At 37.8% G+C, this 25,039-nt stretch overlaps 2 protein-coding genes and 1 long non-coding RNA gene across 6 annotated transcripts in view; 2 read left to right on the top strand and 1 right to left on the bottom strand.

Annotated features, from left to right (window-relative positions):
• The first annotated feature begins 932 nt into the window (after nucleotides 1-932).
• DSCC1 (DNA replication and sister chromatid cohesion 1) lies at nucleotides 933-17,995 on the top strand. Its single transcript, XM_074201470.1, has 9 exons — nucleotides 933-1,197; nucleotides 2,702-2,870; nucleotides 7,693-7,827; nucleotides 8,544-8,634; nucleotides 11,983-12,121; nucleotides 12,557-12,609; nucleotides 12,809-12,963; nucleotides 14,475-14,623; nucleotides 15,434-17,995. Exons 1-9 carry the CDS (start codon nucleotides 1,016-1,018, stop codon nucleotides 15,540-15,542), a joined length of 1,182 nt encoding a protein of 393 aa, XP_074057571.1. The 5' UTR covers nucleotides 933-1,015; the 3' UTR covers nucleotides 15,543-17,995.
• Nucleotides 6,271-18,336, bottom strand: LOC141498357 (uncharacterized). Its single transcript, XR_012471616.1, has 3 exons — nucleotides 18,209-18,336; nucleotides 11,637-12,157; nucleotides 6,271-8,620 (listed from the first exon to the last, which is right to left on the bottom strand). It is a non-coding gene; the product is annotated as an uncharacterized LOC141498357 (long non-coding RNA).
• A 230-nt stretch (nucleotides 18,337-18,566) lies between these two features.
• The window catches only part of TAF2 (TATA-box binding protein associated factor 2), a 90,545-nt gene continuing 84,072 nt past the window's right edge, over nucleotides 18,567-25,039 (top strand). For 2 of the 4 annotated variants that reach the window (XM_074201467.1, XM_074201465.1), the window contains exons 1-2: nucleotides 18,568-18,820; nucleotides 21,447-21,500. In XM_074201467.1, coding sequence (XP_074057568.1) covers nucleotides 18,737-18,820; nucleotides 21,447-21,500 — 138 coding nt within the window. In that variant the 5' untranslated portion in view covers nucleotides 18,568-18,736. Of the gene's footprint in view, nucleotides 18,821-21,446; nucleotides 21,501-25,039 lie in introns of all 4 variants that reach the window. The other 2 variants (XM_074201466.1, XM_074201468.1) reach the window with 2 other exon arrangements.

The following is a 25,039-nucleotide window of genomic DNA, read 5'->3' as shown; positions in this document are numbered from 1 at the left end:
GTTACTCCATTTGGGGTCTTCTTGGGAAAGATACTAGAGTGTGGTCATTTCCTTCTCCAAGTTATTTTACAAATAAGGAAACCGAGGCAAATAGCGTTAAGTGTCTCACTGGGAAACACAGCCTGTAAGTCTGAGGTCATATCTGAACTCAGGAAGTCATTCTGATTCCAAGTCCAGCACTCACTCTTACTGTGCCCTTTGCACATATACATATACATTTACTGACTGCTTCTTTATTAGTTCATTGTGAATAAGTGTTTCATTCTTTGCATTTTATAGAGCTGTATAATCTATCCTTCCTGTATTTGCTGGGACAAGTTTTCTAATTCTATATTGGAATTTTTTTTTGCCAACCCCCCACTTATTTTCATAAAATGTATTGCAAGAAATTCTTATATTTTATTCAAATAAAATTCTTATATTTTATTCAAATAAAATTTAAAAAACAGTACAATTTTACAACACATGAATCTTAAGCACAGAGTACTGATATATTTATTGAAAATCTATCCTAATTTTCACATGCACACTTCATATTCACATTTATTAATTATTTCATATTGATATGTATCTTTATAAAACGGCCATAAGAAGGGGAGAGGTATTATTTCATTCTTAATACCCGCGTCCCCACCTCCTAGCACGGAGCCCGGACGCAGCAAGAACTCCCAATGTATATTTATTTTAAAACATCCTAAGTATTTTGAGATACTGGATTGATTCCTCGTTATTTTGGAGGATGATGGATTTTTGCCTCGAGACAAGAGAAAGAGCATCCCGCAGGGAGAGGTCCCCCAGGCGTGGGGGGGGGGCGTGGCCCGGGGCCGCCCGCGCGGGCCGCGGCCGAGGGCGGGGCGGGGCTCTCTCTCCCTCCTCCGGCCCGGAAGCCGCGCCGCCCCGCCCCGCCCCGGAAGTGCGCGCGGGCCGCGCAGGCGCGCTCGGGCGCGAGCCCCTCCCAGCGGCGGGCGGTCCTTCGGCAGACGCCTTCTCGCGGCGAAGGCCGCGGCACTCGAGGATGCGCACCCGCGAGGAGGTGGACGCCACGCTGCAGATCGCGAAGCTGAACCCCTCGGAGCTGCTGCCCAGCGTGCACTGCCTGAGCTTCGGGCCCGCGGCCGGCGGCGGGGCGGCGGCCGGAGACTTCTGCCTGCTGGAGCTGGAGCCCGCGCTCTGCCGGCAGCTGGAGGCGGGGCACAGGTAGGACCCGCCCCTGTCTGGGCGGAGCCCCGGGACCGCCCCCCCCGCCTCCAAGGTAGAGCTTTTTATGTGCTTTATTAACCTCTGCCACCTCCAGCTCTCCCATGAAACAAAAAAGAAAAAAAAAAGCTTGCAGGGTCCTGCCTAAGGGTCCTGCGTGAGCTCCTGGACTTGTGGGCCCCCGTGCCTGGATCAGAGTTCTGATGTAACTCCTCCGCTACCTTCCTGTTAGCCTCCTCGGTTCTTCTCGTCGCCACACACGATTATGCCGCTTCTCTTGGCAGAGTTCTTCCGATTCACCCCGACGCCGCCAGCTTTATCACTCACATCACTCCACTGGCTAGCCATCTCTTAGTCTCGTCCAGTGCCTTCCTTTGAACTCTTTGGTCCTTCTCTCCAGTGCTCTATTTTTTTTTTCCTATCTAAGTTCAGATGGTGCTGATTAAAGTAGATTACAAGAAATAAAATAAAAAAAGTATATTAGAATATGATCTGGAAATTTGGGATTTACACATAAAAAAAGGAAAGTTATGTGTAATAGGGATAAATGTACAATATCACCTATTCACAGTAATGCTAATAGAGCGACAGGGTAAAATAGAATGATTAGAGCAGAATTCAGTATTATAAATACTAGTAAAATTGACTTGGTAGGGGTTAATATTTAATCCCCATGAGTATTGCTTGTCAGGCATTTTACATTTTACCTTCACTTGGCACTGTCTTATAGGTATGAATGGATAAATGCCAGTGGAACTTTTGATTTGGCTTTTGATTTTCACTTTGTGGAAGTCTTAGGCAGTGACCTAAGGAAAGCGTTTAAGGTTTCTGTGGGTGGGATCTGCAGGAATTTAGATTCAATTGTATATGCCTGTTACACTGGGAGTCATTTTATACCTGCTGAATTGGCTTGAGGGCCATTTCTAGTCATTCCCATCTATATCTTGCCCCCGGAGCCAGATGGCTCTGGAGGAAAAAGTGTCTTTGCACAGCATCCCCCTCACTCAAATCCAATTTATACCTGTTATGGCATCACCTCTCTGATATCATGTTCTAGGAGAGTGTAAGACAAACAGCAATACTAGTGTCCTAACCTAAAGAGTCAGTAATTCTCTCTCTTTTCTTTGTTTCTTTGTTGCTTTTCTTCCTAAACTTCACCTTACTGTTTTTTTTTCTATTGTATGTGGCTTTTTATTGGTATCTATACTTTCCATCTTTAACTTGTATTACTAGCCCATCAATAGAGTATGGAAGTTGATCTAGGTAGAAAGTGTCAGAAGACCTAGGTTCCTATTCCTCAGCCTTACTAGCTGGACAACCTCTCTTTATCTGTGAAACTGGGAAAATGTGATCAGTTTATCAGCATCTTATTTTGTGGCATGGAACTCAAGCAGAGCTGCAGAAGGAGAACGAATATGTGCATGCTTACATTTGCACACAAATGGTCATTTCATAGAAATTTTTTGCTGTCTCATGTATGTTTTTCTCTCCCTCTTTTCTCTAGCCTTGTGATCCGTGGTGATAAAGATGAACAGGCAGTGATTTGCAGTAAAGAGAAAACCTATGAACTGAAAATAGCCGATACTTCAAATATGCTGCTTTTTATACCAGGATGCAAAACTCCAGACCAAATAAGAACTGAGGAAATGCCTTCTAACATAATTCACACAGAGGTCTGACTGGTTTTTGCCCTTTTAGATTTCTAGAATAGTCAGAAATGATCAGTAGGCTGGTCTAAAACTTTTTAACTTGTTTAGCTTTAGCTATTGTACTTATTTTTATTTTATTTTAATTTTTTTTAGGATTTTACAAGGCAGTGGGGCTAAGCAACTTGCCCAAGGTCACACAGCAACATAATTAGTAATGTCTGAGGCTGGATTTGAACTCAGGTCCTCCTGACTCCAGAGCCAGGGCTGTATTCACTGAGCCACCTAGCTGGCCTGCTATTATGTTTACAATGCAATATTAACTAACATTTGCATAGTACTGGTAACCAATTAACCAGCATTTATTAAACATTTCATTCCCTTCCTTCAAAGAAAACACTTTGGTTTGATCATGCTAGTAACCACATAAGGTATTGTTGTTCCTGTTGTTTGTTGATGAGGAAACTGGAGCTTGTTCATAATGACACAGCTAGGAAATGTCACAAGTGGAATCCAAATCCAGCTCTTTTCTAATTCCAAATACACCAGTTCTCCTGGGCTCTCAGGCTCTAGGAATCATCCTGGATTCCTCACCATCAGTATTCCTCCCCCCCTCCAGTATCCAAGTAGTTGCCAAGGTTTATCATTTTCTTCATTACATCTCTGAATATGTCCCCTTCTGTCCTCTGACACTTCCATCTCTGTAGTGTAGACAGTCTTCAGTCTTCAGCTCACATCTGGATCACTACAATAACTTTTCATGGGTCTGCCTGCCTTGGGGCACTCTCTCCACTCTATTCTGCCCTCCATAAAGCCACTAAAGTGATTTTCCTAAAGGTCAGATCCAGCCACATGACTTCTCTACTCAATGAATTCCAGGGGTTCCCTACCATCTCCAGGAGCAAATACAAAAATACTGTGTTTAGCATTCAAAGCCCTTTTTGACCTAGTCCCTTTCTATCTTTCTAGTCTTTTTATAGTTTTCCATCCATGGACACTGGGCCTCTTGGTTGTTCCATTAAGAAGATACTCCATTTCTTCTTGGCTCCAGGCATTTTCTTTGGAGTGTCTCCCATGTCTAGAATGCTCTCTCTCTCCTCTTGTCTTTGCCAGCTGACTTCTTTGACTTACTTTAAGTCTCCCTAAAATGCCATCTTTTTGGGAAGCCTTTCCCAAACCTAAATTCTAGTGTCTTCCCTCTGTTATTTCTGTTTGTAGTTGTTTATTTATATTTTTTCCTCCCCCCCATGAAATTGTAAGTTCCACGAGGGCAGGGACTGTCTTTTGCTTCTTTTTGTATCCACAATGCCTGGCATTGTAGTACTTATACTAGAAGAAGTAATAGTAGTAGTAGTAGTACTAGTAGAAGTAGTAGTAGTACTAGTAAAAGTACTATTAATACCAGTAAAAGTCGTGCAGTAGAAGTAAAAGTGCTAGTAGAACTAGTAGTATTAGTAGAAAAAGAAGTGGTGCTAGTAACAGTAGTACTAGGAGAAATAGAAGTAGTGCTAATAGTAGTAATAGTAGTGCTAGAGCCATAACACTAGGAGAAGTGGGAGAAGCAGTAGTAGTAGTAGTTCTAGTACTAGTACTAGTACTAGTAGAATTAATAGTACCGTAGAATAGTAGCCTGAGGAGAAATATTAGTGGTACTGTAGAAGCAGCAGTGCTAGCAGGAACAGTAGTCCTACTAATAGGAGAAGTAGTAGGAAAAGTAAAAGAAATGTAGTACTAGGACAAGTAATAGTAGTGCTATGCTACTAGTACAATTACTGCTACCAGTACTAGTACCGCTTCTAGAGCTAGTACTGCGGCTGCTACTAGTACTACTATTTATTTCTTTTACTTGGGAGGCAGTTGGGCTTAAGTGACTTGCCCAAGGTCACACAGTAAGAGTCAAGTGTCTTAGGCCAAATTCAGATTCCTGTCCTCCTAATTTCAATCCACTGCACTAGCTAGCCCCGCAAATGATAATCAATGACAGCTAACAACTAACATTTATACAGTACTTACTATGCCAGACAATGTGCTAAATTATAATCTCATTTAATCCTCACAATTACTATGGGAGATAGGTGCTATTGTTGTTACCATTTTATAGATAAGGAAACTGTGGCAAATAAGTTGAGTGACTTAGAGTCACACAGTCAGGAAGTGTCCAAAATTGGCTTTGAATTAAGGCCTGACTCCAAATCTGGTACTCTATCTACCAAGAGGTAAGCACTTTATAAATGTTTATTAATTGATTGATCTTTGATCCTAACTGTAAATCCTTTGATGTTAGGAAGATTCTTAGAAAATTCCTTGTTTGAAAGGATATATATATATATATATATATATATATATATATATATATATATATATATATATAAAATCTCTACCTTTTAAATTAGGAGAAAGACAAAGTGACATTTCTTTCTCTAAAGCAGAAGATTGGCTTTTAATTGATTCATTCAGAAAAAATAGGCCTGATTTTAGTTAATTTCTCTATGGAAATGTTTTGAAGAGAGACTTTAACAATGTAGCCACTTTGTGAGGGTGGAGAAATATAAGAAGTATGCCTTTTTAAAGAAGCATTGCTTCCTTGCTTTACAAGCTATTTGGTTAAATTTTATAGCCAAGTCTGGCTAGTCCTTAGTTACTTTGGAGCAAAAGACCCAATGTCACCATCAAGCAAATGTCTCCAGCCTGTCTACATTGGCCACATAGAACGTTTTCTGGGAGAGATCCAGCATTACTCAAATAAATAAACAATATGATTTGGGTTGCAAAAGATCCTTGCAGCCAGTAGGAGTCATTAGTTATTCCAAACTGAAACAAATCAGGAACTGACTTCCTTTAAATATATTGTGGACTAGAAAGAAGAAAAACAATGGGGAGGTTTTATATGAAATTACTGAGTAGAGGGACTGGGTAGATCCTTTCAGATCATTCATGTTACTTCTCTGGGAGTCAGAGTAATATGGTGAAAATATGACTTGCTTGGGATTGTTTTCTTTTTATAAAATGTATATAATAATTGCCACTAATTTGGCTTCAAGAAATTGAATGAGAATAATACTACTTGGACCTCAACTCAAAGGATCATAGATATAGAGCTATGAGGGACCAATATCTCACCTTGTCTTGGTCAGCAAAGAAGCCCAGTAGACAGAGAGCTGGGCCTGGAGTCCAGAAAACTTTAGTTCAAATCCAGCCTTAGACTCTTACTAGCTGTGTGACCCTTAGTCACTTAAGTCACTTAACTTGTCTGTCTGTTTCCTCAACTATAAAATGGGAATGATAATGGTTTCTACCTTCTACCTTCCAGGGTTGTGGTGAAGATCAAATGAGATAATGGGAAAGCACTTAGTATGATACCTAGTCCATAGTAGGCATTTAATAAGTACTTGTTCCCTTCCCTTCCCTCCCTCTCTGTCTTATAAACTTCCTCCTTATTCTTTAATTTTCTTAATAGCTAATAGCTAGTATTTATGTACTTAAGGTTTCCATTGTACTTATACATATCTTGTCACTTGGTTATCTTCTGTAGTCTTTCTCCTTTTATTCAAGTCTGACCAAATTTTTTCTTCCCTATACTCATCATCTGGTTTTCTTCATAATTCCAGTGTCCTTTAAATCTCTCACAATTTCAGCTCCTTATGGACTCAAATCTTTCATCTGCTCTGCTTTACAAAAGCATTAATCTTTATCCTTTGACCAGTGGGATACCCAAGCCATCATCAGAGAAAGGTGAAAGAGCCAAGGGATGTTTTTTGGTCACTAGGAAGATAAAAAGAGAAATCCCAAAAGGGAAAGCTAACATTTCTCACTGGGGTTCTTTTCTCACTTCCTTATTCCTTCAGTTATTTCTCGTGGTTTCTCAAATCCCCACATTTCTGATTACCTTCCTTCAAACAGACTCTAGTTCATCAGCTTTTTTTAACAAAAAGTATTTTATTATTTTTTTAATTACACATAAAGACAATTTTTAATTTTCATTTTTAAATAAAATTTTCTCCCTCCCTTTCATTTCCCCTATGATGGTAAAAAATTTGTTATAGCTTATATATTTGTAATCATGTTAAACGTTTTATTTCCAGATTTGTCATATTGTAAAAGAAGAAAAAAGAACAAAAGGACCAAACTATTAAAAAAAATAAAGTGAAAATAGTGTTCTTCTGGTTCAGTTCATTTCATTTTGAATCAGTTGATATAAATATTTCCTGGTTTTTTTCACCAATATACGTTGAAATAACTGATTTAAAACTTTTTAGTTTCTGTTAAAAATCTGTCTTTTTTCTTTTTTGTGTGTGTGTCTTTCCTAATAGCATTAATAATTCAGTTCCTAATGACATAAGGTTGTAGCCTAGATATACTTTTTCTATGCAAAAAATCATGTTTTTGAAGTTATTTATCTGATTTAAATTTAAAAGCAATTTTATTGTTCCCTTGTTTTTAATTCAGTCATTTGCTCTTAGATATTCCCTTCCTTTTAACACCAGCAACAACAAAATATGATTTTATGAGACTATCATATAGATCTGGAAAGGACAAGAAGCCATTTAGACCAACCTTCTCATTTTATAGATAGGAAACTGAGGCTTAGGGAGGCTAGAGCCACTCATGGACATACAGGTAGTAAGCATAACTGAAGACTCACCATGGTAACAGATACTCTGTCATTCATAGCAGTTAGGACATTAATAAATATACCTTTGCATCTCAAATATTAGGGATAGTTCAGGTGTCTTCCTTCTTGATTTTGTTATTTTTTTTATTCATGTGTATTTTCCTTCTGTTTGGATTTTATTTGATGATTTTCAAATAGCACACTGTATAAATGTTTCAAATATTTTTAAAATTGTAGATCTTTGGTTTTGCTAACAATTATTGGGAATTAAGAAGATGTAGGCCAAAATTAAAGAAACTGAAAAAACTTTTGATGGAAAATCCATATGAAGGACCTGATGCTCAAAAAGAAAAGGATTCAAAATATTCCAGAGTAAGACTTCCTATTTTATTCAGTTGATGTATTCAAATGAATTTCCTTGAGATCAATGTCTTCTTCATTTTTGGCTCTAACTCTAGTGTCTGGGTCATAGTATGTAATAAACAAATGTTTACTGAACTTACTTTATTTGCATTGCTGATTAATATTACTTACAAGAGCTTAAACACTGTAAGAGTCATCACAATGAGGAAGCCAAAGTTCTCCACAATTGTCCCAGTCAGTGAATAATTGACTTAGAGATTATTAGTGGTTACATTTTATAAATAAAAAGAAATCTATTTTTGTATATTATTAAATTGATAGTTTACTAGAAGCAAAATCAATTTGATTTTTTAAAAATATCTTTTGGGGAAAGGTATATAAATGAACAATCTTATGAATATGTCAATTGATTTAAGAAAACATGGGATAAAATTTAAATTAAAATAAAACTTCTGAAGAATACTTTTAAAAAATGCAATTCAAAATTCAAAAGCTCTACTGTCATACTAGATTTATTTTGTTAGTAGCCATTTCCTTGTGATTTTGTATATCAAGCAGTCTTTACTTATTACCAACAAACAGAATTAAGACTGTGCCATTGGTCCAATTAAGTAAATCTATTTTTGGCATCTATGCCAGGGATTGAAAAAGTAATTCTAGAAAGCAGCATTAGATTGTTTGAGCATTAGATTGTATGTCTCACTTAACTCACTTTTATTTTGCAGTATACAATGGCAGACTTACTTGATCAAATTCAGGCAAGTGAAGAGGAAATCCTGGCCCATTTACAAGTTCTACATGCCTGTAAAATTGAAGGTAGTATTTATTTGTTGTTTTTATCATTTGTAGCATTAGGAAATAGAATTGATATATAGACAAGAGGTGGAGTCCTGGCACTACTTTATTTTGAATGTCATTTTTTGTGTTTTAAAGTGAGGGAACCAGTGGTGTGGGGATATCTGTGGGTTTTGGTTGTGCCATTTATTTATGAGGAGTTTTGAGAGAAGTGATTATGTCTTTTGTCTTCATTTACCCATGGTGTCTGCAACTCTGAAGCTGTTTAAAAAGTAACTGTTGAGGGCGGCTAGGTGGCACAGTGGATAGAGCACCAGCCCTGTAGTCAGGAATACCTGAGTTCTAATCCAGCCTCAGACACTTAATAATTACCTAGCTGTGTGGCCTTGGGCAAACCACTTAACCCCATTGCCTTGCAAAAAACAAACCGAAAAAAAAAAAAGGTAGAGGAGCAAAGCCAGAACATTGTACACCCTAATAGCAATATGGGGGTGAGGATCAACATTAATGGACTTGTTCATTTCATCAATGCAGTAATCAGACAAATTTAGAGTATCTGTGATGGAGAATATCACTCATATCCAGAGAAAGAATTGTGGAGTTTAAACAAAGACCAAAGTCTATTACCTTCAATTTGAAAAAAAAATTTGATGTACTACATAATTTTGCTGTCTCTAATATTTTCTCCTCAATGATATGATATCTCTCTCAGCACATTCAATTTCGATCAATGTATAGTATGGAAATGGAAGGGAGAGTGGGGGGAAAAGTTTAAAATTCAAAACCTTACAAAAAATGATAGGTAGAAACTTTTATTGTATATAATTGGAAAACAAAAATATTTTTTAAAAAAGAAAAGAAATGATAGGGTAATTTTTTCCAAAAGCAATGGATTTGAATCTTGGAACATTTTTAGAATTATCTCGAGTTGTGATGTTGCAGGTAGAATGCTAGATGAGAAAAGATACTCATAGTGTGATTCAATGCTGAGCCCTTGACCTCTCTAGGCATTAGTTTATGTATTGAGAGAATTGTACTTTGACTTCTAAAATTTCTTCTAAATATATGTCTTTAAGAAATTATATTTGTTGTGGTGTTTTTAACTTAAACATTCTTTTCTGTCTGTTGTTTCTCTCATTGTGGCATAGTGGGAATAATACTGGAGTTGGAGGGCTTTCATTTGAACTCTGACGTACGTATTACTAGGTGACCTTGGGAAAGTTACCCTACTGGGCCTCAGTTTATCCATGTGTCCAGTAAGTGGGTTAAATTTTGTTATGGAGGGTTTGACACACCCACTCCAATCCTTCATTAGTCATTAGTCATCCAGTCATCAGACTGGGTAGGAAGAAGTCCTTTATCAGACAGAAAGGATCAAAGTGCTTTGATCATTGGATGAAAACAGATGCTGCCACACAGGAAATATGTGATTCTTGTGATTGTCACAATAGGGTGAGATGTCCCCCTGGTCCTGCCTATAAAACAGGACTAATAATAATAAAGAATAAAAATGATACAATGATACTATGATATCATTTGGAATCCTCGACTCCAGGCTTGTCTAGTAGTTTGGCAACCCCAGCCACAAGTTCCTCGAGTGACCAGAGGTTGTAGCATTCACCAGGAGAGTGATAGTAGCTGACACAAAGGAAGTGCTTGCATGTTTGGATGATATGAAAAGACAGTCAGCCAAGGACATTGATAGCATCAGTGAGACCCCTCATTCCAGAGAAGTGGGTTAATTATGAACTCCAGAATGGCACTAATCCTCAGAGCCCAGTAGAGAGGTATACCTGAGGAAACTTGTTAAGGATAAAGAATAAAGGACTTAAAATAACCACAATTGTGAGTTTGCCCTTTGACACATATTTTCTTTTAAGTTTGCTTCACTTTCATCATATAATTTCAAGTCCATGGTTCTTTTGGTCTTGTACTTGTAGGACAATATGCCTTAGGTTTTTGTGGGTGGAGGGGGGAAGGGAGAGATGAGATATTTTATTCCAGTTATGCTTACTATAACACATTAGTAAATTCCTTTGAGGTTCCTGGATTTTAAGCACACCAGAGGCTCTCAAATGACATTACTAGAAGATCTGACCCTTCAGGCTAAATTTGGAACCCTTGGTGGATTAGTAGTCACTGTCCTATGGGGACCTGGCTCACCATTGTGATTAGATGATGGGGAAATAGTACCAGAGTAGTGTTCTACAACAAGATGAATTGCAAAATTCTTTCCATTTCTAAATTCTATGAGCCCATTGTTATTTGATTTTTTTTTAAAGTGCACTTGATAATGGCTATATTTATTAGATTCTTCATGTTGCAAGTCTGTGATTTTGGAGTAGGGCAAATCTGAATGAAATAATCATGTTTTTAGAGAATTGCCATTTAATTGAGACAGATATGGTATAGTGGGAGAAGTATAGACTTAGAATTAAGACATTGATGAATTTGTATTCCCCTTTTGATACTGATTGTGTGATGATTTAGAAATTTTGAACTTCAGCTCCATATCTATAAAATGAGCAAAATAATACCGATAGTACTTTACCAAACAGGCTTGTTAACATCGAATGAGGGAATGTATGTAAACCTCTTTGTAACCTTAAAATGCTATGTAATTATCAGCTATTAATGTCACAGTATTATCTCAGTCTTAATTTTTGAGAAATAGATTTTTCCATTTTCACATTTTAACTCTCAACAAAATTGTTTAATGTATATGTTCTTTAAAAACAATGAAAACCAAAACAGATTAGACAATGGCAAAGGCCCTGGAAAGAGCTAGAAGCATTAAGAGAAGGAAATTATGTTTCTGTACATAGATATGGGGAACATGCAGTTTTTAAAAAGATACATATAATTTCCATTCTCCACAGTAGTCTCCCCAATGGAATAATTTTTGGTTGACTAGGAGTCAGGAGATCTGAATTCTTATCTTAGTTCTGCCAGTAAGGAACTAATTGTGTGACCTTACTCTTTGTTGGAAGTTACTCATTTATCAGATAGGAAAAATTACTTACCTTAATTAACACAATTGTGAGCATCTGATGGATAATATTTCATTGATGTGGGTATTTTCTCCAGCAAAGTAGATTTGTCTTTCCACTAAGCCCCTCTTTAACTGATTCATTGTGGGCTAAAGTTGACCTCACTGTCTCAGTACAGCACTGGAACAGCTTTCTTGTCAGATCCAGAAGCAGCCTGCATTGTCTTCTGTTTCCAAGACTAGCCTAACTAACCATGGAGGAGCATAGCACCTGTAGCATAGCTTTCGGGTGATAAAATTTTTGATGTATACAATACAAGTCTTAAAATGACTAGAGGGAATAGTCTTTTTGATGTAAAATGTCTTTCTGACATTAAAAGGTTACTGGAGGAGTCTTGAATTTGATTATGAGATGAAACTTCTAAATCACATAACCCAGCTTGTTGATTCCGAATCTTGGCCTTTTAATAGAGTTCCTTTAACTATCTGTCTTCAGGAACTTGGACCATTGGAACCAGAGTGAGTATACTTGCTTGTTGTCTACAAGATATCTTCCTAAGTGGAAACATAAAAGCCATTTTTATTTTCCTAATGATTATAAGTATTGGTAACCAATCATGCTATAAAATATTTTGAAATTTTTCAAATTTTGGGAAATTGAATTTTATGTATAATTGAAAGAAATTTTGAATCTTTTAATTTCTTAAGGAACCAGAAATTTTGCTATAATGTATACCAATTATTTACCAATTTAGAATAGCATAAATAAGTATATATAATTTCTGCCTTGAAAATTTCCATGTGTTCAAAAAGTATTCAGAATTCAAAATGATTTTTTACTACAAAACCCAAATTCCTAACTTAATTTCTGATTGGGGGTGATAAAGATTCTCAAAATAATGCATAAATAAGTTGTGATTTTATCATTTCAAATTACATTTCTAATTTTTTCAGGCAAATGATAGAACATTGTCTTGAATGTTATGGAAAGAAATATCTAGATGAAGGTAAGATTTTGAAAGAATTGTACCATCAGGCTAAGAAAATAATTTTATTTGATAAGATTTTTGCAAATTCTGTACAATATAATGCAGGGAAGGAAAGTGAGATATAAAGAGTTAAATTTGATATGAGAAAGAACTTTGAATAGAAAGAAAACACAACAAGTTTGAGTAAGGTCTGAAGTGAGCTGTTTTTCTTCCTTAGGTGATGTTTATTTTGAATTAAATACCGATAAAATATGCAGAGCAACAGCACAGATGCTATTACAGAATGCAGTGAGATTTAATCTCTCTGAATTTCAGGAAGTGTGGCAACAAAGTGTTCCTGAAGGAATGACAACTAGAATGGATCAGCTGAAGGTAACATCACAAACTGATGATTTCTGTAATTTGTAACTTTGCAATTTGGTTTTCATAACTATATATATATATATAATATATATATATATTTAATTTTTAATTTGAAGAATTTTGAATCTAACAAATAACAATTGTCATGAACATTTCCACATTCAAAGTATAAAAAAAGAGAATGTTACATGAAACTATGAATCTCTTTTATGTACAGCTTGCTTTTCCTTTTAATTATATAATAAATTAAACATGTAAATTTTCAAAGCTGCCCTGTTTGTCTATGTTTCCTTCTGGCTTTCCTTCTGTTCTTTTATGTGCATTTAAATAATGCTTCACCTACTCTTTTTTTCCTTCCTTCCTCCTTCCCTCCCTTTTTCTTTTCTATTGATAGTAACCCTCATTTTCTTTCCCTTTCCCAAATGAAAAAGCAAAAACAAAAAAAAAGAAAACCTATGTAGCAAATATGCATAGTCAAGTAAAATAAATTCTCTTTCTGACTATTTTCTAAATATTTGTCTTCAAATCATAATCCCAAAGACTCATGATAAAACATCCAGATGGAGAACTGATGGACTCAGAGTACAGCTTGAAACTTTTTTCGGATATGGCTAACGTGTGGAAATTTGTTTTGCATGAATAAACATTTTTCTAGTGGTTTTGTTTTTCTTGCCTTCTCAGTGAATAGGGGAAAAGGAGAGAGAATTTAGAATTGAAAATAAAATAAAACTAAATTAAAAAAAAAGAAAAGCAAAAATCAATATGTAAGTGCATGCACACACATTTTATTCTGCACCTTTATCATGAGTCCTCTGGAATTTCATGAATAATTGAAAGGAATTTTGATTCTTTTTAATTTTATTTAAGACAATGGGGTTGTGTCCCTTGGGCTAAGCTGTCTTATACAACCAACTGTGCTCACACTCTCCCCCCTCCCTCCCTCCCCCTCTCTCTCCATATATCTATATGGAGATATATAGATATAGATATATAGATATAGATATGTTAAAGATAGATGATTTACCTGAATATACATATATACACACATATGTATATACATATATATGCATAAAACTAAATGCAATAATTAGAATTTTTAGAGAGAATAAGTAAAAGAAACTTAACTCCATATTTATTTTTCATGCAAAAAAGCTTGACACTTGTTCTCTATTGTTATACAAATATCGTCTCTTTTGTGATCAGTAGATAAAGAATGCCCATACAAAAATACATATCCAAATTATATACAGCTGAAGCTAATCCCATTAGGTGAAGTTTTTCTACCTTCTTCTAGCTACCCAATAGGAGGGTAAGGCTCCTCTTTGCTAGTGACAGCTTGAAGGAAGAAGGTGAAGAAAAGCAAAAGTTAATATTTGTCATTGGTGCTGTTTTAAGGCTCTGTGAAATTCTGTTAATTTACTAACATAGCATTCTAAATAACTGAGTTAATTTAAAATGAAATGTAAAACCACTTTGTTTAAATAAAGTAAATCTCATTTCTTCTTCCTTATTATTTATAGGGTTTAGCACTCATGGATAAACACACTCGGCCAGAGACTATATTTTTGTTAAAAGTAGATGATTTACCTGAAGAAAATCAGGAAAGATTCAATAGTTTATTCACTCTAAGGGAGAAGTGGACAGAAGAAGATATTGCTCCATATATTCAGTAAGTAAATTATTAAAACTGGGTTTGGAGGTGTGTGTGTGTGTGTGTGTGTGTGTGTGTGTGTGTGTGTATACACACACACATATATAGTTTAAGGTGACCAGGTTTTAGGCAGCTTAATATGAATACAGCAGCCAATGTGTTGTCATAATCAGTGATTTCTTCAACTGAAACATATTAGGTATAGTCATAATAAATTACTTCTTGTTTTCATGCCTTTTAAAATTTATTGTCATTTCCTATGCTTGGGACATAACTTTCTCCCAGTCATGATCCTTTCTCTTCAACTGTTGAAATCTCACTTGCCCTTCAGTTTAATTCAAATACTAGTTACTTCATGAACTCTGCTCATGGACACTTCATGATTCTCCTCTAAGAAGTGATTTTTCTGAACATTTTATAGTTGATACCTTTTTGTTACAATTATTCTATTTGAAATTAATTATGTATATGCCATATCTCTTCTCAGTTATATACTACTTGGAATCAGGTTTTCTGAACTAATCTCATTTGATTAAGGACATCTTTCAGTGTCCAATACACAGTAGTCAAATATTAAATATTTGTTGGATATTCAATCACTATCTTACATTGCCTTATAATTCTCTTTGTGAAGTTTGGGATCAGTGATACATTTCTCACTAGATTTTTAGACTACCATAAATTTGCTAGTGGAAAACCTTATACACTCTTAAGATCTGAGAGGAAACTGAGGAACTGGTTAGTTTATCCTATAATCAACAATTAATAATGAAAATTTTATAGTCACCTATTTATAAAGTATCATGCCAATTTTTTTTCTTTCCTCAGAGATCTATGTGGAGAGAAGCAAACAATTGGTGCATTACTCACTAAATACGCTCGTTCATCAATGCAGAATGGTGTTAAATTTTATAATTCTAGAAGACCTGTCTCTTAAATTCCAAACATCATTATGTTAGCTATCGGCTGTAATTTTTGTATTTGATTGTTGATTTTTCTCTTTTGGCGATGCTTGTTTAGATATTCTGCTTACCATCTATTTTAGGGCCCTATGTCCTATTTTCATTTCAGACTACTGGCTACTACATGTAGCCTTTTATTCTATCACTTTAGGAATTATTAGTAATATTTCCATACTATTTAGCAAAAAGAAAATGACATTTTCCATATTTGGCATCTCTGTGCTACTCATATTTCATTATTAAACAAGATAAATATTGGAGTTTTTTTGTGATAACCAAAAATTTTGTTTCTTGAATGGGGATTTGAGATTGTAACTGTAAATTTTAAAATAATTTTTTCAACGAACTGAATTATAACTAACTAATCATTTCATTCACAGAAGAGCATTCTCATTGATAAAGAGGAAATAAATAATATTGTATTAATAAAAAATAAGTGATCATATTCAAATACTTTTAAAAATGCTTTTGGACTCAATGAAGCATCATTGTAAAATGATTCACAATGCTAGGAGCTGAAGGTAAAGACAAAATGAAAAGCAGTCACTGCCTTCAAAGAGCTTTCATTGTAATGGAGAATACAGTATGTAACAAGCAAAGTATATATGGTGGGGGTTAATGGGGGGGGGGGAGACTTAATAGCTTAGTAGAAACAGAATAGATACATGGACTGAGCCTTGAAGTAATGAGCAAGAGATCCCAAGAGGCAAAGGTTAGGAGGAACATTTCATGCATGAGGGATGGTTGTAAAAGGCATAGAGTCCAAATCAGGAGAACTGACTGAAGAAGAGTATTTAGGGCAGTATGGTTGAAATATGGAGTGTGTTAAGGGGAATAATGTGCAATAAACCTTGAAAGGTAGCCTGGATCCAGACTGTGAAGGACTGATGTGTTTATATTTAAATTAGGAGCCAATGGAGATAACTTAGTAACATGGCTAGATTTCTCTTCAGAAAAAATAATTTGAAAGCTAGGTGGAAGGTGGATTTGAAAGGTAAGAGGCTGACAGTAAGGAGCATAATTAGGAGACTACTGTAATAATCCAAGAAGAGGATTAAGACCCGTGGAAGCAAAATGCACAAATTTGGGGTGTTGCTAGCAACATCTCTGGAAAATATGCCCACTTCTCTGATACTGCCATATCCCTTATAACCAGCAGGTGCCTCGTAATGGATCTTCTGTCTTTACTCTCTCCTTACTCTAGTTCTCGGTCCATTCATTCATTAAAATATTTTTCTTGAAGTAGGTCACCTACTCAATAAATGGAGGCTTCCTATCACCTCCAGAACAAATACAAACTATTTTGTTGGTATTCAAATCCCAAATCTTTCCAGTACTCCCCAATTGATACTCTGACACTGGCCTCCAGACTTTCATTAAGAAGACACTCTGTATCTTGACTCCAAGCATTTTCTTTGGCTGTCTCTCACACCCGAGAGGCTCTCAGGCCTCAACTCTGCCTACTACTTGAAAGGAAACTAGCTTAGCCTCCATGACAAATATTGTACCATAAAGACTCAAGGTGGTAGTGGTAAATCCTGAATTTACACATGCTTCTTTACCTTTTGTCCACTAGAAAAATTCTGTAATAAATGCTACATTTAGATTAGTAAAGTTTTAGACTTTTTGTATCTCGAAATCCAAGGCAAAATAGATAGTCCAAGCAGTTTATTTCCTAGATGAGGAAACTGAGGCTTATAGCAAATTGCTCAAGTTCATGAAGTTAATAGAGCCAAGAGTACAATCCAAACTTCCTCAGTCCACTTAGTTTACTTTGCATCAATCCATGTGTTTCTATGCTTCTTTGTATTCATTTTTGACATAAGTTTTTAAGAGCTTATTATGTGGTAAGAGGTTTGTTTCATCTCATATATGGGGAAACATCAGATTTTAGAACTGCACCTGTCTTCTCTCTGCCATGTTGGCTAGAAGTTGAAGAGCTTATTATGTGAAAGGTACTCTGCTAAATTGGGGATACAGATAAAAGCAAAGAGGAAGACAACACATACAAAAAGGGAGGTGGGGAAGGGAATGGATCAAGGACATGTTGTCAAAGTCCATATAGTGAAAGCTAGCTGGTTTGGTCCCTATTATAAAATGAAGGTTCTGGGATGAACTCAACCAAAGGTAGGGCCACAGGAGCAAAGGGAGAGGGCAAATTCAAGAGTAGAGTAATATTCCATTACTTTCCCGCACCACCCCTAGCCTATAGGCATCTACTTTGTTTCTATTTCTTTGCCACCACAAAAAAAATACTGTTTAAAATATTTAGGTATACAAGCAACCTTCCTTTTTGCACAGGCCTCCTTGGGGGTATATGCTAGGAGGCAAAAATGATATGAACATTGTAGTCACTTTATTTGCATTATGGCCGTCCTTTCTACCATTAAAGGGCAATGTTCTCTTCTTTCTGCACCCCAAGTTTTCTGTCCCCCTTGGAGCAGTGCTCGCGCTCTCTCCCGTAACAAAGCTACGGCTATTAAGCACTCCCTGGGCTCGGGCAGCGGTGGGGGAGGCTTAGCTGCCCTCGGGCTCCAGAAGGGCCCTTCGGATTCCGGGCCCCTCCCTCGGCCCAAAGAGACCCCACCCACTGCCTGGGGTTCTGCCCAGGTGCCCCTCCCCCTCCGGAGCCCTCCGTGACCTGGGCAGCCCCCGGCGCCCGGCTTCCCGCCTCCGCGTGGGTCCGGCACCGCGGGACAGTGAGTGCCAGCTCCTGCCCGCCGCTCCACGGGCCGAGGCACCGAGCCCTCGGGAGTGCGTCTCCTCCGCCCGCCGGCAGCCACTTCCGGGGCCGAGCGCGGGCGCGCGCCACTTCCGGCGTGGGCCTGCGTCAGGCCGCGGCTGAGGCTGCTGGGAGCTGCCGGAGCCGGCTGTGCCCCGGCTGTGCCCCGGCCCGGCCGCCGCCGCCGCCGCCGCCGCCGCCGCCGGAGGGACTGGTGCTCGCGGCCGCCCGCGCCGGCCCCCGCCCGAGGCAGCGGAGCCCGGAGCGCCCAGAGCCGCCGGGCAGCGGCCGGAGCCGAGGAGGGGCCGCGCGGGGCATGGTGTGGGGGCCGCCGACTGAACTTGGTGGCCGGGGCAGGCGGGCCGCGGGGGGCGCCGGGCCGGGCGCGCCGGGGAATGCCCGCTAAGCCGCGGGGGAGGGGCAGAGCGAGGCCCTTCTCCGTTCTTCATGCCGCCCACTGGCCTAGAGCCCTGCAGGATGAACAGGAAGAAAGGCGACAAGGGATTCGAGAGCCCGAGACCCTATAAACTATGAGTATTCCCTCTTGGTGTCTTCTCGGGCGGTCGTTGGGGGCCGGGGGTGTGGGCGGCACAGCCGTGACCTTGGGGCCCGGGGGAGCCCCTGAGGACAGCCCCGCCGCCGGCCGTCTGGGTCCAGGCCTGTGAAAGGGGCCCCGCAGGACCGCTCCGCGTGGGGGGGGGCGCGGACCAGAAATGTATACAAAGTAAACGCGCGCCAGCCCCGGGTCAGAAACTTGCACAATGTGTCACTTTCCCTAGGGCCCCCCCAGCGGCTCCGCACGCGCCTGCGGCCCTTGCCGTGGCCCGCCTCCCCTCTGGCCCCAGTGGCCTTCAGAAGCTGAACTTCAGTGATCATTACTGCTCGGGCTTCCTAGAGTTGTAGAAGACCAGTCCCGTACCCGTAGAGTATTTGGCTAGGGATTCTCTAAAATTGCAAGCAAAAAGATCAGGAAACAAGAGAAGATGACCTGTAATCATAGGCTGTATTGCATGGTGTCGACTCAGTTCAGAAATGGGAAAGGATCGGAGGGGGCTAGAGGAATTGAAGGCTGGTGAAGGAGAGCAGGCAGAGTCTGGATAGATGAAGTCTAGTAAGAGACTCCCTGAGCTTCTGAAAGATTCCTGTTTGCTTCAGTTCATCCCTCTGCTTTCCCATCACAACTTTGTACTCATTCCTAGGTGGCCACTGAAGAAGACATTTATCTTTTTGCTTTGGGATGGGGACGCAGAGCTAGAAATCCAGCAAAGATGTTGTGTATAGACTTTTGGAAATCGGGTCAGGAATCTCACATCTCACATTTCAGTTATAGTTACTCAGGAAGCTGTAAGATTAAAATTAGATAATATGTACAAAGGGACTAAAAAAACTTTGAAACACTATGTCAATTTCTATTGTTTTTATTTTAGTGAAACAATAAAGAGTATGGAGTCCAAACCTGGCCAAGAATCCCCTGTACAACATTCTCTGTCCTGTGATCATCTTGATCACTGCTTACGGACTTCTCTTTTCTTCTTTTTTTTTAAAGTTTTTTTTTGCAAGGCAATGGGGTTAAGTGGCTTGCACAGCTAGGTAATTATTAAAGTGTCTGAGGTCGGATTTGAACTCAGGTACTCCTGACTCCAGGGCTGGTGCTCTATCTACTGTGCCACCTAGCCACCCTTGAAGATTTCTCTTAGGAAAGGGAAATCATTATTTTCCTGGGCAACTGATTGCTTTATAGGACATCAAACAAAATAGGATGGATGAGTGAGTGAGTGAGTGAATGAATGAATGAATGAATGAAATAACAAGGTAGCCAGAAGGTTTTGATTTTGAGTTCTGACTCCTTTACTCTTCAGGTGGCTTTGAACAAGGAGAGACAGGGTTGTGAAATTGAAAGGCTTTGGAGGCTAAGACCTGGGTTCAAATCCTGGTTCTGGTACTGATTCTGTAATGATGGACAAATTATTTATTTTCTCGGGGTTTCAATTTTTTCATTTTGTAAAATGGAGGAATTGTACAAAATGATTTTGAGGTTCACTTCAAATCCAGCACTTATGCTTATCAATCCCTTAATATTTCCGAGTTTCTGTTTCCTCATGTATAAAAAAGGGTATAGCATATGCCTTTTTTTTTTAGGTTTTTGCAAGGCAAACAGGGTTGAGTGGCTTGCCCAAGGCCACACAGCTAGGTAATTATTAAGTGTCTGAGACCGGATTTGAACCCAGGTACTCCTGACTCCAGGGCCAGTGCTTTATCTACTATGCCACCTAGCCGCCCCTTGCCTTTTTTGACCTGTAGGGTTCTTTTGAGGCTTAAGAGAAGTGTCTCCGATATTCCAGGCTCCATATTAAGTGTTGGGGATACAGTTACAAAAAAAAAAAAAGACAGTCCCTACCTTCAAGGAGAATGTAATCTAATGGAGACAACATGTCAATATAAAGCTATGTAAAGAATAAATAGGAACTAATTAACAGGGAAGGTAATAGGGATTAGAAAGGGTTGAGGAAGACTTTTAATAAAAGATAAGATTTTAGTTGGAACTTAAAGGAAGCCAGAAAGAAAAAAAGTGGAAAAGTGCGGGAAGAGAAGGTACTTGGTATGGCAACACTGTGGAGAAGTTAAAGAAGTCTTCAACCAGTGATCCTGAAAAAGTCAAGTCAAAACTGAGTTCAGCCGGGTGGGAAGTGAGAAATCTGTCTTTTTTTCCCTTTCCTTAAATGAAGTTTTAGGATTCTGCTCTCCTGTAAGAGAGACAGATGGTACTGATGATGATCTAAGTAGCAAGGATGATTGAATTTTGTGGGATGAGGGTACATGGAGAGAATTTTTTAAAAGTCCAAAATGAGTACAATAGGTGAGAAATGAGAAAATATTTGAGAAAACATCAAACATATTTTGTGTCTGTTTGCAAGTTTTTACTAATATTCATGATAGTGTTAGCTTTCTAATGAAACATGAAAATAGTTTTAAACTGATTTTTACTAGTTTTGAGGTATACAAATAATTTAAAGATTTAAAAAAATGAAGCAGTATCTTTTTAACTGTTTTAAAGGGGTTTCTATGTTACCTTGGTAGAAGTATGAGATATTTAACAATAATTTCATGAAACTCTAGCAGTACTATTTGTTTTATATCTTTCTTTCTTTTTTATACAACCCACCAGGTGGTTTGCATCAACAACATAAACTTCCAGAGAAAGTCTGTTGTAGTAAGTATATTTCTGTCACTATAATTGATGTTATTGTTGTTCACTTGTTTCGTTCGTGTCTGATTGTTTGTAACCCCATTTACAGTTCTTTTGGTAAAAATACAGGTATGCCATTTCCTTTTCTAGAGTTTTACAAACAAGAGAGGCAAACTGAGGGTTAAGTAGTTTGCCCAAGGTGGCATAGCTGAGGCCAAATTTGAACTCAGTAAGATGTGTCTTGACTCTAGTCCAGGCACTTTGTGCCACTTGCCTGTTCAAATCTTCTATAGATTAGAAAACCTGTTAACCAGGATTACTAAAACTATTAGAAAACAAGGTTAACTAGACTCTCTGATTTTTCATGACCTTTTAATCATCTAGTTTGGCTTTATTATGGCCTTTTTTGGGGTTCAAATTTCTTACTATATTAATATAACTGGATAAAAAAGTTTTAAGATTGGTAAAGTGTTACTGAAATGAAACTAGCTTTATCCTTGAAGTATGAATTGCTAGCAGTACTTTCAACTTGAAAGGCCTTTTATCTCTGATTTCTTCATTTGTTATCCTTATTAAAGTTATTTAGACTTTAATATTTAGACATTAGGGTTCTCTTAAATTGATGGTATAAATTCCAGTGCTTGGTTATTCCCTAGTAGTAGTTTGTATTTTTTATAAAAGCACTTCTCATCCTTTAAAGGAATTATTTTTGACTACTAGCATTAGAAAGAACCTCAAACCAGTCTAGTCGCATTCTCTATCATTTTCTCTGATTCTTTGTATGAATTCTTTCTGTATGACAAATGCTAATTTAGCCCCTTTTTGAGCCATTTTTTGGAATGGTACACTCACTTTTCTAGACAATCTTTCATTTTTCAATAGCCCTAGTTGTTAAAATGTAATACTTTTTTAAAATTTGTTTTATTCTGAACTTAAGAAATAAAGCATTTCTGTAACATAGAAAAAAAGATGATTGCACATGAAACTGCAAATCTATTATGTGCAGCTTGCTGTTTCTTTTAAAAATATATAATTTTTTATTTTATTTTCAATTTTTTTTTACCCCAGCTACATGCAAAAGCAAGTTTCAACATTTACTTCCAAAACTTTGAGTTTCAAATTCTCTCCCTTGTTCTCACCCCACTCCCCACATTGAGAAAGCAAGTTAAATGGTATAGGTAAAAGTAAGCATGATTCCCCCCACCCCCCTATCTCCCACTAAGAAAGAGAAACTTCATGAAAACTAAAAGTGGGAGAAAAGTAGTGTACTTCAGTCTTTTTTGTTTTTGTTTTTTTAGGTTTTTACGAGGCAAATGGGGTTAAGTGGCTTGCCCAAGGCCACACAGCTAGGTAATTATTAAATGTCTGAGACCAGATTTGAACCCAGGTACTCCTGACTCCAGGGCCAGTGCTTTATCCACTGCGCCACCTAGCCGCCCCAGTGTACTTCAGTCTTTATTCAGCCACTATCAGCTCTTTTTTTTTGGAATAGATATAATTCTTTTCATAAGTCCATCAGAGAAATCGCTTCAATTTTTTTCCCCCACAGTTGCTATTGCTAACTTTATTTCCCTTGCCCTATTCCTCCCCTACCCCATTTAATCTATTCTTTCCTTCTTTCACCCTGTCTCCACTCAAAAAGTGTGTTGTTTCTGACTACCCTCTCCCACAATCTTCTCTTTTATCACCCACACCCCCGCCCCACCTTCCCCGATACCCTTTCTCCCATCCCTTTCCTCTCTTATTTTTCCTCTAGGGAATGATAGATTTCTAAACCTGATTGAGGGTGCATGTTATTCCCTCTCTGATTTACTTCCAATGAGAGTCAAAGGTTCACTCACTCCCACCTCATCTTCCCCCTCTTTCACCCCATTGCAAAACTTTTTCATGCCTCTCTTCTGAGAAGTAACTTAACCTATTCTACCCTCCTTTCCCTTTCTCCTGTCTCCCCCATTAACTCCATCTTTTTAATATAGTCTACCATTATATTTAACTCCATCCTATGCCTTTTCTATATATGCTTCTTCTAAGTGCCCTAATTAATGAGAAGGTTCCTATGACTTATCAGTATCATCTTCCCATGCAGGAATGCATGCAGTAGAGCAACATTAAATCCCTCATAATTGCCCTTCCCACCCACTCTCTATGGTTCATTTGTGTCCTGTATTTGAAGATAAAACTTTTTCTACAGTTCTGGTTGTTTAATCAGGAAAATTTGAAAACCCCAATTTCATTCATTGGCCATCTTTTCCCCTGAAAGAGTATATTTAGTTTGTTGGGTAGTTGATTCTTGGTTGTAATCCAAACTCTTTTTGCCTTCTGGGATATCATATTCTAAGCTCTTTGAGGCCTTAATATAGAAACTTCTAAATCTTGTGTTATTCTGACTATAGCTTCACAATATTTGGATTGTTTCTTTCTGACTGCTTGTAATATTTTCTCCTTGACTTGGGAGTTCTGAAATTTGGCTATAATATTCCTGACAGTTTTCATTTTGGAATCTCAGGAGGTGACCAGTGGATTCTTTCAATTTCTATTTTACCCTCTGCTTCTAAGATATCAGGACAATTTTTCTGGAGAATTTCTTGAAAAATTGAAGTCTAGGGTCTTTTTTTTGTTGGTCATGAATTTCAGGTAGACTTTTTAAATTTTCTCTCCTGGATCTGTTTTCCAGGTCAGTTGTTTTTCCAGTGAGCTATTTCACATTTTCTAATAGTCTTTCATTCTTTTGGTTTTGTTTTGTTATTTCTTGATTTCTCACAGTCATCAGCATCCCTTAGCTCCATTCTATATTTGAAGGAATTATAAAATGTAATGTCTTCAAGGAAAATCAAGAATGTTTCTGAGTGAATTCTCACTTATGAATGTTTTGTTAGGTCTTTTAGAGACTTTTAATGTTATGTCTCAAAAACTCATCACAATATTATTTTGAGCTTTCATGACACAGCAGTGTTATGCTAATGTTTTCAAATCTGAGTTAAAAGAGACTTGAGGTCATCCAGTTTAACCCATATCTTGAACACAAATGAGCCCAGCATTCCTGAAAAGTGGTTACTATTTTTTTACTTTAAGATCTTTAGTGGAGGATTGAGAATATGACCAAGAAAGGTAAGGTAGATCTATTTATCTCTAGCTTCCATTAGTTTCCTAGGTCCTAGGCTTTGGTCAAGGAGAACAAAGTCTTATCTAAGGAAGAACCTTTCAGGTACCTGAAGACAGCTATTGCATGTTCCTCTCTATTTAAACATCTCTACTACTTTTAACTTTCCTTATCAGGCATAATCTTGATTTCTTTCACTAACCTGGTTATTTTCTTCTTCAGGCTCTCCAAAACTTCCTCAAATGTGGTTTCCAGAAGCACAAATACTACTCTATGTGTGTACTGATTGGAATAGAGTGTAGTGGGGCTATTACTTTCCTAGTCCTGGATAATATTCTTCCTAGTGCAGCTTAAGGAGTTATTTAAGATCTTTTTGACTAGAACATGGATAATTCATATTGAGTTTTCAATCCATTAAACCCTTAGATCTTTTCCAAAGGGATTGATTGCTGTCTTGCCAGCT

The sequence above is a fragment of the Macrotis lagotis genome, chromosome X, assembly GCF_037893015.1.
Source record: "Macrotis lagotis isolate mMagLag1 chromosome X, bilby.v1.9.chrom.fasta, whole genome shotgun sequence".
Classification (NCBI taxonomy): domain Eukaryota; kingdom Metazoa; phylum Chordata; class Mammalia; order Peramelemorphia; family Peramelidae; genus Macrotis; species Macrotis lagotis.
The sequence above is the reverse complement of the archived record's forward strand: the minus strand, read 5'-3'. Positions and strand labels throughout refer to the sequence as shown.

What these genes read in the sequence shown, in the direction of transcription:
- DSCC1 (XM_074201470.1), top strand. Translation starts at nt 1,016, where the DNA reads ATGCGCACCCGCGAGGAGGTGGACGCCACGCTGCAGATCGCGAAGCTG. An exon ending in AAAGAAATATCTAGATGAAG is followed by an intron (nt 12,610 to 12,808) that starts GTAAGATTTTGA and finishes TTTCTTCCTTAG; the next exon opens with GTGATGTTTATTTTGAATTA. An exon ending in GATATTGCTCCATATATTCA is followed by an intron (nt 14,624 to 15,433) that starts GTAAGTAAATTA and finishes TTCTTTCCTCAG; the next exon opens with AGATCTATGTGGAGAGAAGC.